At 37.6% G+C, this 13,341-nt stretch overlaps 1 protein-coding gene and 1 pseudogene across 1 annotated transcript; both read right to left on the reverse strand.

Moving 5' to 3' along the window:
- Window positions 1-447: 447 nt before the first annotated feature.
- On the reverse strand, window positions 448-1,407 carry LOC142426707 (olfactory receptor 4F3/4F16/4F29-like). The gene has a single exon (XM_075532279.1). It carries the CDS (start codon window positions 1,405-1,407, stop codon window positions 448-450), a length of 960 nt encoding a protein of 319 aa, XP_075388394.1.
- A 6,570-nt stretch (window positions 1,408-7,977) lies between these two features.
- LOC142426143 (sideroflexin-1-like) lies at window positions 7,978-8,878 on the reverse strand (annotated as a pseudogene).
- Window positions 8,879-13,341: the final 4,463 nt, after the last annotated feature.

Raw genomic sequence — 13,341 nt, forward strand, 5'->3', positions numbered from 1 at the left:
TCTCCTATGGAGCAGTTGATGTATTTGAACCACTGACCTTTCAGTTCACAGCAGAATGTTTAACTCATTGCATCACTCTTTTGTGCATACAGTCAATGACACACTCACAGGACGTGAAGATACGTACAGATGCAAGCAACAGGGCATATGTCTTTAAGAATCACAGCCAAAGAGAAGAATGTCCAACATTGTGTTTTCGTGCAAAATGTTCTTGCTAGGTGATGTTGCAGCTGTCACTGAAGTCTTCAATAATAAACGAGATGGACACTATGCTCTAAGCCTGGATTCACTTGTTCTCAATATTTTCTGGATCCTTACAGCAAACTGACCATATCAGAACCGAGTCTTAAAGAAAGATTTCACAGTGTATCTTGAAAACACTAACTAAATTTAAGATATTTGTGAAAAAATCTAATTGAAGACATTATTTTCCAAAAGTAGCCCAAATTAACTTGTATTTACTAGTCTCTTTCTGAGATGTAAAACCTTACTGAACAGTCTACTCATTGCCACTTTCATCTCCTTATTTCTAAATGTATAGATGATAGGATTCATAAAAGGAGTGATGAGGGCATCGAAGATGGCTAAAAATTTATCAATGGGTAAGGTAGGGAATGGCCATACGTAGACAATAATGCAAGGACCAAAGAAAAAGACCACCACCGTGATGTGTGCTGAGAGAGTTGAGAGAGCTTTAGATGAACCGCTTGAAGTATGTTTATGAACAGTGACTAGGATGAAGACGTAAGACGTAATCAAGATGAAGAAGGTGCCCATGGAAATAAAACCACTGTTGGCAGTGACCAAAAACTCAAGTCTATATGTATCTGTACATGCCAGTTTGATAAAGCGAGGAAAATCACAATAAAAGCTGTCCATCTTGTTGGGGCCACAAAAGGGTAAATTTACAACAAATGCCAGTTGGGCCACAGAATGGATGAGGCCAATGGTCCAAGCAACAGCCAGAAGGAAAGTGCACATCCTCAGGCTCATGATGGTCAGGTAGTGGAGGGGCTTGCAGATGGCAATGTATCGGTCATAAGCCATGACTATGAGAAGCACCATCTCTGTACCCCCAACCGTGTGAATGAAGAACATCTGTGTAATGCAGCCCTTCAAGGAAATAACCTTATGTGTTCGGAAAAGATCATAAATCATTTTGGGAGTTGCAATGCTGGAAACACCTGTGTCGATGAAGGAGAGATTTGCCAGCAAAAAGTACATGGGAGAATGTAAGCGATGATCTGAGATGATTGTGAGCACAATGAGCAGGTTTCCCAGCATACTGGCTACATAAAATATCGTGAAAAATAGAAAAAGAAGGATCTGCAGCTCCCAAGAACTAGTAAGTCCCAACAATAGAAACTCAGACACCACCGAGTGATTTCTTCCATCCATCAACTTCATGTGCAAAGCTGACTCTAAAATTACTGGAAGAACATGAAAAAGAGAACAGCATAATTTTTTGAGTTGAAAATGTAGGTCCTAGTTACAGAGTGACACAAATGCCAAAAATTCAGGGTTATCTTACCATTTTACACAGCTGCTTAGAGTTCACCTAGCAGATCTGCAAAGACCAGACCTTCCTCCATGCCTAGATCGCTGCCACCAACCCATTATGTAGCTTCAGCTTTATTTTAGATTCTAGAGTATGCTTTAAAAATGGAAGGCATAGAGGAAAGCAGCTAAGAATTTAAGGAAAGACAACCAGAAAGTAAAGGGATTTGTGCTGCCTGATTTCTACACTGAAGGGGAAAAAAATACTATAGAAAAAAAATACTATAGACTGAAAAGATGTGCAAAAAGGCAAAGAGAGGTCTGGAGAAGTACTTTCCTTTATTCTTTCAATGACTGCCTAATATTCACAATGTTTATAGATCATTATTCATTAATCCTTCTATAAAGAGACATTTAGTTTGTTTCTACATTCTTTTCAAGGCAATGCTATAAATATCCTTGTACTAATATCTTTGCATATTAATACCTTTCTTTTAATGGCATGGATCCCCAGAACTGGGATTACTGGGTCAAGTTTTTCATTGCTGGGTGTTGTTTTTAATTCTAGTCCAGTTGTCAGATTGGTTTCCAAAATGATTGGAACATAATATTTCCACAAGAATTAATAGTTTCTTAAGTGGCACAATTAAAGCACTAGACAACTAGCCAAAAGGTTTGAATCCACCCAGATGCACCTCAGGAGACATCCCTGAAAGGTCACAACCTTAACAACCCTATGGAGTGGTTCGATTTTTAATCAAAATAAACTCAATGACAAGTAACAACAATATAGGGGTGTAACGTGATACCTAATTACTAATTTTCTTTTCTCTGACAACCAATAAGTTTGAGCATCTTTCCTTGTGTTTGTTTGCAATTTGGTGTTGCTCTCCTATTAATTACCTGTTCATTTTGTTTCATATTTAACTTCTATATTCTTTTCTTGTCAATTTCTAAGAATTTTATTTGTATTATAGATATTGACCCTTTCTCATCTGTTACATATATTGTTTCCAAATTGTCTATTACCCTGCTTATGTTTCATTTCAATAGTTTGCTACATACAAATGATTTCCCTACTAATACATTCTATTTTCCATCTACTTTTCTCAATATTACTGAAACTCTGCAAAATAGAATATCAGACCGCACTCCACTTGAATCAGATTGCTCTTCCCAAGAAGCATCTTGATTACATAACTAGCCTGATCAAAACATTCTCAGAGGTTCCCATCATCTCTACAAGTACAAAGTTCTGATCTACAGTGTAGCTCTATAATCTAACTTCGTATCATCTTTCCAGTGTTACCTCTTTCCATGCCCATTCAAAAATGTCCATCCCCACCTCCCCCAACATCTGTTCTACTGTCCACCAGTGAGCTCCCAGACTTACTGAAAGCTGACTGCTGCCTCTTCACTTTCCTGATACTCATCCAGCGAAGATCACCAAATTCCTCAGGGTGGCTAAAATTCCATTCTTATGATCTCTGCATCATTTCAAACTCTCCATCATTTCTTGCCCACAAAGAAATAATGTGGGTCCTAAAATGTACAAAGACTTTGTTATCTTTTCCTACTACCCACTTTCAATCAGAATTCTAACTAGAGGCATTAACCTAGGGACAGACATAAATCAGTATAGCTTAAAAGTCAAAGGGCAGATAACACCATAAATACACAGTGCACAACTTAACTTTAAATACAACCAAATATATACATTCTAAAACCCGCTTTGGAAATTCTGAGTGTTTCAAAAACGGATTTGTTCACTCCTCTCCAAACCTTAAGATACACTTACTTACTTAGGATAATTATTTAGTACCATTTACTTCTACTGAATTTGCAATTAAATTTGAAACCTATTGTTACCCACTAGATAGTCCTGTTTTGTATATGAAGAGATGCCAAAATATCTATCAACTAAATCTACTGATCAATGACTCATCCAAACAAATTTTTTTTGGGTTTTTTTTCTTTTCTTTTTTTTTTTTAAATCCAAACAAATTTTAAGGAAACCCCCAAACCTCCCTTGAGTTTATGGTATTCAGAATAAATGGAGATGTTTCATGATTAATGGCCTTTGTTTTCTACTCCATTTTTAACATTAGTCATTCTGGTCCAAACCTCTTCACTATCTACACACCATTTTCTAAGGTTCCAACTTATCTTGATTATAAATCTTTAACAAAAATCTGTTTAAATTAAATGTTTTACAATTGTTTCCTGTCTCTTCTCTTAAGTCTGATATATCATTGATTTTAAGAAATTTGAATACTAAATTATAATTGTCCTATATCTTGTACAATATTATTATAAGTTAGAATATTATTAATTCTAATGATATTGCTCTCAATCCTATGGATGATAAGCTCATCTAAAATGATCATTTTTTCCTCTCATATAATTGCAACTAAGACAATTTCTATTCTATCATAAATGCTACAAATTTTATCACTTTTAATAACTTCTTCTAGAAGAAAAACATCAAAATTAATATCATTACTTGGCTTCTTAATTAGCTTTTCTCCCCTAAAAACTTTTTGTAGCAGTTCTTATATTGGCAAAATAGCCTGAAAAATATGTAGTAAAAATCATTTATAGTTTAAATATTTTTTAAGCTCAAAAAGGCTAATGAATTGCTTAATTTTTCACAGCTGAAAACCAACTTCTTGAACACTTTTTTAAATACAAATGAACAAAAAAGGAACTTATAGAAAATGCTAAAAATTCTTATAAAAATTATTTTACACAAGGATTATTGGTGACGTTTTTCTATCTTTATAAGATTTCTACTGTGTAAATAAATTATCTGTAAAGAAAAATATTAATTTGAAAACCAAGTTGAGTTCAAATTTCAGGCTTTCTTCATTACACTGTCAGACACTGACAACCTAAAGCCAGGGATAATTCTCAGATGCACAAGGAAAGAGCTTTTTATTTATAAGGTACTTAACAGAGTTCTGTAGAAAACAAAGTGGGCCCACCACGTTTTACACTTCATCTCCAGCTGCTCTGTCACCTTCAGTCATAGTGTCATCTAAGGAGGCTCAAGTACCTACTACATTTATGCTGTCCCTTGGCTGTCCAACATTTCCACAATTTGGTCTCCTCAAATTTCCCATCCTCTGGAATGTTCCTTTCCAGAGTCTCTTTTGATTAAACCATTTCAACAGTGAGCCAGATCCCTACAGAATGTTAGGAGGAAAGTATATTATGGAATAAATTTCAGATTAATGTAAGCCTCTTTGTATTTATATTTTAATTATATGATATATGTCCTTGAGTATGCTTATCTTTCTGGCCATTCCAGGATGCTGTAATTCCCTCATTCTTAGCCTGTTCTCCTTGCACACCAGAAATAAAAGCATCAACAACTAGAGACTCGTGAACCCTGTCTCTATTTGATCTTATCTCTCTAAGGTGAAGTTTTCCCAAGAGAATTGAAGATTAGTGCATTCTTCTGTCTGTTCCTCTGTCGACATGTGAACAACACACAGGAATCTTCTCTGACTCTGAGAAATGATGTATACTCAGTGATGAATATTACATTAATCCTATATATATATGCATAAATTGTTTCAACTTTTCTTTAAAAGACAAGGGAAACCAGAAATCCCTTACCTTAGTAAAACCAAAGAATATATTATTTTCAAATAGTAGAGCAATTCCCTTTGAATTTTCTGAGAATAAAAACTTTAATTGTAGAGGAGATATAATTCCTGAAAGAAGAAAAATAAGAACTAGTTTGAATAATGCTGAGAATCAAATGATAGAAATCATTAGTTAATAAAATACATAAATAAAATGTCACTTAGGGATTTATCTACTATGAAAAGCTAAGAGGAAATATAGATTATGGAAATAACTATCAGAAAAAAAACAAGTATCATGTTATTTAATCCTCATGGAACAACCTGTCTCTCATGCCTTCTGATACTTATATTACAAAGATGTTGAATAATAATTAAATTCTAGATTAAGAGGAAAAATAATTACTAGACATTAGTGGAAGAAAACCCCAAGGTTTACTCTGCTATAAATGTTCTACATACTTTTTTAGGGGTTAGTCCTTGAAATAGGAGCATTTTTCTAAGTTCAGGGGAATACAATTTCACATACTGACTAAGTATAACTGTCCCAAAACAAAGAACTTTATGTTGTTTTTCTCAAGTGAAAACTATTCTAATTAGCAACCTTGAATATTGGTGACCAAATGATGATGCCGAGTCTTGGGAATAGCCAGCCATTTCTTGATTAGGTTTTTCTGGGATTTACACTTCAGAGTTCATGCTGATTTTCACCCAGGGAATAAAAAGGCCAAGAGAACAGAAAAGTAATTTCTGGATGCTAGATTTAATGGTGTCTTCCATTAAATGCATGGTGCATTTTACACTTGCCTATTAACCTAAGGATTGCCTGTTCAAACTCGCCCATCACCACAGTAGAAGAAGGGTCTAGCAATTCTCATCCACAAAGGTTACAGATAAGGAAATCCTGTGGAAGAATTCCATTTTGTAACACATGGGTTGTTTTTTGTTGGGTTTTTTGTTGTTGTTGTTTTTTAATTAATAAATAATTTTATTGGGGGCTCTGATAACTCTTATCACAATCTATACATACATTCATTGTATGTCAAGCACATTTGTGCATTCATTGCCTTCATCATTCTCAAAACATTTACTTTCTACATGGGCTTGTTGTTTTTTTATTTAATCTACATAGATGTACATAAAGTGGTGTTTTTTTTTAAATGAGCCCATCAAAGTAGCTAACTGAGAAGTACATCTGTGTCGAATACTTGAAAACTAGAATTAGCCGAAGAATTAATAACTCCCCTACTGCTAACTGAAGATTTAGGGGCAAAAACCACCTCCTCCATGAGGAAGAGGAGATGGCAAGCAATGAGAAACCAGAGCACATAGAACTCCTTTAGGAATTTTGACGTTTTAGATGGTTTTCAGTCCCACAAGTTCAGAAACCTAAGACGATAGGTGACCGAAATGTTTCATCAAAGAGCTTTTTCAAATTATAAAGTGTTAATTACTGAAATACAGAGGAATTGTTTCATCGGGCTATCTTTAAATGAATACTTCCTCCACCCCCCCCCACCCCCCAAAAAAAAGCCTTCTGTGGTAGTTACATAATCTGGTGCCCATTTGAGAGAATTACAAGTGAAGAGATGGAGTCTGGCCTGTCAATCTAGATATAACTAATAAGGCCTCTGTGTGGGGGTGGCCTTCTCCTGAGAATTCTGGGAACTCCTGTATTTCCTCCTTGGAGGCAGAAGCTCACTCCCTTGGAAACTCTCTCTCTGCTCACTCCCTTCAAGACATCCCTGAGGAGAAGCCACATGGACCTACCCTGATGCAGCCAGAACCCTGGACCTGGAGAAGCTACATGGAGAGCCCTGACAGTGCTGACATGCTTACAATGCCACTGGATCTACAAGACTTCCCACCACTGGCCTGTGATCTTCCTGCAGTCAGCATCACTGCATGTGTTTCATGAGTCTGATGAAGGCTTTATAGATTGGTGTCAGACATATGGGCTAATATTAGACTTAAGGACTTGATCTGGACTGGGCTGGGATGTTCTCTAAATATTCAACTACTCTTTTCTATACACATAAGAGTGTGCATGAATTTGTTTCTCTAGTCTACCCAGACTAACACATAATGGTACCTTGGGAGAAGGGTACTAGAGAAACAAATCATAAATATGGGGAGTGGATGTTTGTTTGACCTCTACTTCATGGTATTGGTTCTTCTTTGGCAAGCCAGAGGTCAGATATGGCCATGCAATTTACTGGGTTGTTTTCTGGAAAGAATATGGGAAGTTAAAGTTTTGATTATTTTGTTTGCGTAAGGAAGTCGAGAAGCGCCAGAGACAAAATCAATCGAATTAGAGCAAACAGGTTTTATTAGGGAGAAAAAAACCCACCCTGGGCGAAATCCCACAGTCCACAATGTTGGGGCTGGGGGAGTCGCACTGCAGGCTACAGGAGTGTTGCTTATATAGAGACAGGTAGGTCCGGGTTTCTGGAATGTAAGGTGTCTTCCTGGTTCCGGTGTATTCGTGCTGGGTGTAGAGCGGTGGGCGAGAACAAAGCCAAACGGGCCCTGGTGGTGCCGCGTGCAGAGTGAGGGTCGAGAACAAAGCAGGCACTGGGCCAAATGGGCAGTGAACAATATGGGCCGTGAGCAAAATGAGCCATGAGTAAAAGAAAAAGAAAAAAACTTGCAAAGCTGCTTTACATTAGCCAACTCTGGTCAGCTCCACAGGTGCGGCCAGACAGTTTGGTTGGAGTCTTTTATTATGCCTGTGTGAAATGGCAAAAATGAATGTGATTCCTAATGAAGAATACAGCTTTCCTCCAGTTCCTAAAAGCTTCCTCCCTCCCACCCCCCCGCCCCCCCACTACCATGATCCGAATTCTACCTTGCAAGTCTGGATAGAGCCTCTTGGGTCTTGCCTTGCAGGTCAGCCTCCAAACTTTTCACAGGCATGGAACCTTTCTGAGGAAAGAGAGCACAACACAGGTGTGTAGCAAACACCCAACAGAAGCCAACCAATCCAACTTGAATAGGCACACCCTTCCAGGGTAACAACCTCTGTAAGAAGTCTTTCTTTTCCAAGGTGTTCATGATGAATGCGGGATCGCCGTCCCAGGGGCGCCCATTAGAATTCTGGAGACCGCGATTTGACTGATGGCTTGTTTTGCTGCATTCGCTGATTCGCCCAAGCGGTTCCTGTTTGCATCAGTGACAGGAATGCCGACTTTGAGATCTCTCTGCCTCATTAATGGAATGTTCATGCAATTAGCAGCAGCCACAGCATCGAAAGGGACAAACTGCCCTATTGGGGTGAGTCATGCTTGGTGAGTGCATAAGTCCTAGAGCTGTTGCTAAGGCACCCATCGTTGCAGAAACATGGGCTGTTCCCAGTTCATTCACAGTAAGAGCCGCGTCTCTGCTTCTATCAGTGTCATTTACAACAGCGTTGAAGGACTGGTTAACCCACTGCCAGAAGAGTACCGCGGGCATTGACCTGTAAAAAGGTCATCATGCAGCCTGTGATGGTCATGTTCATTGACACCTGAGCTGACATTCTGCCAATCAAGCTCATCTTCTCGCCAGTGTCAGGATGGAAAGAAGACTCATAGACGTACTTTGCTCTCCACAGTTCATTTTCTGTCAGACCTAGAAGCACGATCCCTTTTCCTGTAATCGTGTATCAATTTCCCTGCATTTTCTAGTTGCTCATTGGTCAGCAAGATATTCCTGGGGTCTGTCACAGTGAAGAAGTGATTGGCTCATCCGACAAACGTGGTTTGGTCCCATCAAGTCTTAATATTGATGTTTAATGGAAGTTCTTCTGACATTGTTCTAGATGCTTCCCTGGCTGGTAGCCAGTGCCGCTATCAGGTCTCACTCAGCACAGCCTCCACGGTCCTGAAATTGGATACTTAAATGACTTTAGCACATGCCTGCAAAGAAGGTTCTGAAAAGATAAGCCCCACCCAGTACTTTGGAGTACTCAGGACATTTGAAGATGAAGAGACATGCCTAGGCGCTGTTGACAGATTGAAGAAAAAAGACACTCTTTGGATTTGAAGATTGAACTCTAGTGGGTTTTTTTCAGAAGCTGGAAAAAAAAATCTGGAACCATGAAGAAAACTCTCTAGGACTGAACGTTAAAGAAAGCCTGTGGGCAGGCTGAAATGCTTGCTAGGTGACCACCTGGATCCACTTGTTGAGTGGAAGTGGGAGAAAGGCAGGAATAAAGAGGCGGATTAAGGTGTAGGTGTCACTTAACTGCAATTGTTAGGCATAGGATTTTTTTGTTTTGTTCACTTATAGAATGTTATGTTTAAATGAGGATGGCACATATTGAATTATATGCATTTTAGGGGGGGTTGTTTTGTTTTGTTTTTTAAAAGTTTTATTAGGGGCTCATATGACTCTTATCACAATCCATACATACATCAATTGTTTAAAGCACATCTGTATATTCATTGCCCTCATCATTCTCAAAACATTTGCTCTCCACTTAAGCCCTTGGCATCAGGTGCATTTTAGTTTATCCTATTAGGTACAGATATAATTTTAATATTGTGTTTGAAATTCATATATGGTTAAAGAGTTATGTTAAACTGTCAAATAGACAAGGGGTGGTCTGTGATAGTTACATAATCTGGTGTCAATTTGAGAGGATTACATGTGAAGAGATGGAGTCTGGCCTGTCAATCTAAATATAACCAATGAAGCCTCTGTGTGCCTTCTCCTGAGAATTCTGGGAACTCCTGTATTTCTGCTTGGAGGCAGAAGACACTTTCCCCTGCTCATTCCTTTGGAGACTCTCTCTCTCTACTCATTCCCTGCAAGATATCCCTGAGGAGAAGCCACATGGACCTACCCTGTTGCAGCCAGAACCCTGAACCTGGAGAAGCTACATGGAGACCCCTGCCAGGGCTTTGATGCGTATAATGCCACTGGATCTACAAGACTTCCCACCCACTGGCTTGTGATCATCCTGCACTCAGCATGATTGCATGGGTTTGTGAGTCTGAAGAGGACTTTATAGATTGGTGCCGGACATATAGGCTAATATCGTACTTAAGAACTTGATCTGGACTGGGCTGGGATGTTTTCTCAATATTCAACTGCTCTTGTATATAAAACTCTTTCCCACACACATAAGAGTCCATGAGTTATTTCTCTAGTCTACCCAAGCTAACACATCTTCCTGATCACATTTAATAAAACAGGTCTTTCCTTATCATTTTATTTTATAGTCTCATGTTATTTTGCTTGTTTATACTACTATATTCATTCTTCAGAATGCTTGTAGCATATTAATGCTTATAAATAGTAGGAAATATATATGTGAGTGGGTGTGTGTGTGTGTAATTTGTTGGAATGGAGAATATATGTTACTACACAATGATAAATGATTCAATTAACCGGAACCATTCTAAACTTGTATACAACTAATGTAATTATCTCAAAAAGATATGGATCAAAAATTGATCAAATACAATTTATTTTCAACGTAATAAAACATTTTAGTGTATCCTCAAAATGTCAGCTGTCTGAACCTCCCATCTGCTCCACAAGAGAAAGATCAGACTATCTGTTTCTATAGAGATGTACAACCTCAGAAACTATGGGATGGGTCTACTCTTCCTACAAAGCACTGTGAGTCAAAATTGACTCAACAATAGAATTTTTTTAACTAAATAAGGAGAATTAAAAAAATAGCTATACCATTGAATTGAAAAACACAACAAACAATCATGGTCTAAGGGAAAGAAAAGAAACACTGGACTCAACAATTTGAAAATACACTTTCCCCTCACACAAAGAGCAATGCAAAGACTGACCAATCAATAGAATACAAAGTAAGTCTCAATGAAATCAGTATAATGTAGATCTCAACTTCTGACTATAATATTATTAAGTTAAAACTTATTAAAAGATGTAATTCTTTTCATTCTCATTTTCTGGAAATTCTAAAACATATATAATTCAAAGTTCAATGAATAATAATTTGCATCAATTTTTAAACCCTTAGAAATGAATTTATGGAATGTGAAAAGCTAAATTACTTCAATGGAAATCAATATGAGAAAATAAAATATAAAATTAAGTAAGTTTCCAATTGAATAAGTTAGGGGAAAAAGAATGAATTCAAAGAAAGCAGAATAGACAAGAGGAGAAATTAAAATCACAGAAAAATACGAAATAGACACTATATAATCAGAGGTAAGAGAGAAGCCAGCAGCAAATGATAGAAGCAGGAGGAGATATTCAGAAGAGTGGAAAACTTAGATTCACCGAGATAACTCCTGCTATAAACACAAGTGGGAATATACCCATGAAAAAAAAATTTTTTAACAATTTATTAGGGGCTCATACAACTCTTTTCACAGTTCATACATATACATACATCAATTGTATAAAGCACATCTGTACAGTCTTTGCCCTAATCATTTTTTTCTCCTCTTTTCTTTTTTTACATTTTATTAGGGGCTCATACACAACTCTTATCACAACTCTTATAGGAGAGGAGATGGGTCAGTCAGGGTGCGAGGTAGTACCCAGATCCTGGATGCTTTCTCCCCCCAACTACCATGATCCGAATTCTACCTTGCAGGGCTGGATAGGGCAGAGGCTGTACACTGGTGCATATGAGGGCTGGAGGTACAGGGAATCCAGGGTGGATGATACCTTCAGGACCAAGGGTGTGAGGGGCGATGCTGGGAGAGTGGAGGGTGAATGGGTTGGAAAGGGGGAACTGATTACAAGGACCCACATGTGACCTCCTCCCTGGGAGATGGACGGCAGGGAAGGAGGGGAAGGGAGACTCCGGATAGGACAAGATATGACAAAATAACAATGTATAAATTACCAAGGGCACATGAGGGAGGGGGGAGCAGGGAGGGAGGGGAAAAAAAAGAGGACCTGATGCAAAGGGCTTAAGTGGAGAACAAATGCTTTGAGAATGATTGGGGCAGGGAATGTGCGGATGTGCTTTATACAATTGATGTATGTATATGTATGGATTGTGATAAGAGTTGTCTGAGCCCCTAATAAAGTGTAAAAAAAGAAAAGAAGAGAAAAAAAAGAAAATGATTAGGGCAAAGAATGTACAGATGTGCTTTATACAATTGATATATGTATATGTATGGATTGTGGTAAGAGTTGTATGAGCCCCTAATAAAATGTTTAAAAATAAAATAAATACTATTATAGCCATTTAAAAAAAGCTTGTCAGTAGCCCTTGAAGACACAATTATCAATCTCTTCCTGTCTGAGGCAAAAGAGAATGAAGAAAATCAAAGTTTCAATTAGTCCAATGGCCTTCATGAACCACACAGCCTTCTCTGACCTGAGGTCAGATGCAGATTATCCATACCCAACGGCCAATACTGATCAAGCTGACCAGAAACATAATAGAAGCTAGCAGTTAGATTGGGTGAAAAATGTAGGAAAAATGCAAATTAATTTTTATAAAAGACCAGACTTACTAGAATTTGGAATAAAACTCTAAGTAAGACAGCCTTCTAACTTAGAAGTGAAGCTTCTCTTGGAGGGCATTTTTTCAGCTAAATAATGGGCTGGCTGTGTATTTCAATAGTTAAAGAGTTCTGCTGCTAACAAGGTCCACAGTTTGAATCCATTGGCCACTTCACAGGAGACAATTATATATAAGTTTGCTTCCACAAAGATTAACAGGTTTGGAAATGTTCGGAGGTAATTTTACCCTGTCCTACAGCGTTGCTTGTCAGCAGCAGATTTGAGTTTAGTTTGACTTATAAAATATACAATAGCACTTGGATGCAATGTACTTCTTAAAACAACTATTTGTAAAATATCAAAGAGCAAAATCTCCTCCAAAGCAAAGATGAGAAAGTAATGAGGGAACCAGACAAATGGAAACCAGAAACCAAGGGTGAAATTGGGAAAGTCTTTGCTGGCATATTGGTAGGATCATAACCAATGTCATGAAACAATTTGTGTGTGGACTATTGAATGTGAAACTAATTTTCCACGTAAATTTTAACCTAAAGTCCAACAAAAATGTTCAAAAATACAGCAAAATACTTATTTTGAAGAAAATTAATCTATGAGATCAAATTGACAATAATTGAAGAGTTTGATAGGAACTTTAGGGAACAGTAAATTAATTTTAATGGGAGGAAATAACTCAAAAAGACAGTGAGTATACTTACACAAATCAGAGAATATAATCAATGTCACTAAGTGTTACAAGTAGAACCTGTGGAATTGGTGTGTCTTTTGAGCATATTCCCCTCAAAAATTAAATAAATAAAAACTTTTA

This window comes from Tenrec ecaudatus, chromosome 14, assembly GCF_050624435.1.
Source record: "Tenrec ecaudatus isolate mTenEca1 chromosome 14, mTenEca1.hap1, whole genome shotgun sequence".
Lineage (NCBI taxonomy): Eukaryota > Metazoa > Chordata > Mammalia > Afrosoricida > Tenrecidae > Tenrec > Tenrec ecaudatus.

Bases quoted from the DNA above. Each gene is read 5' to 3' on its own strand.
- LOC142426707 (XM_075532279.1), bottom strand. From the start codon at position 1,407: ATGAAGTTGATGGATGGAAGAAATCACTCGGTGGTGTCTGAGTTTCTA.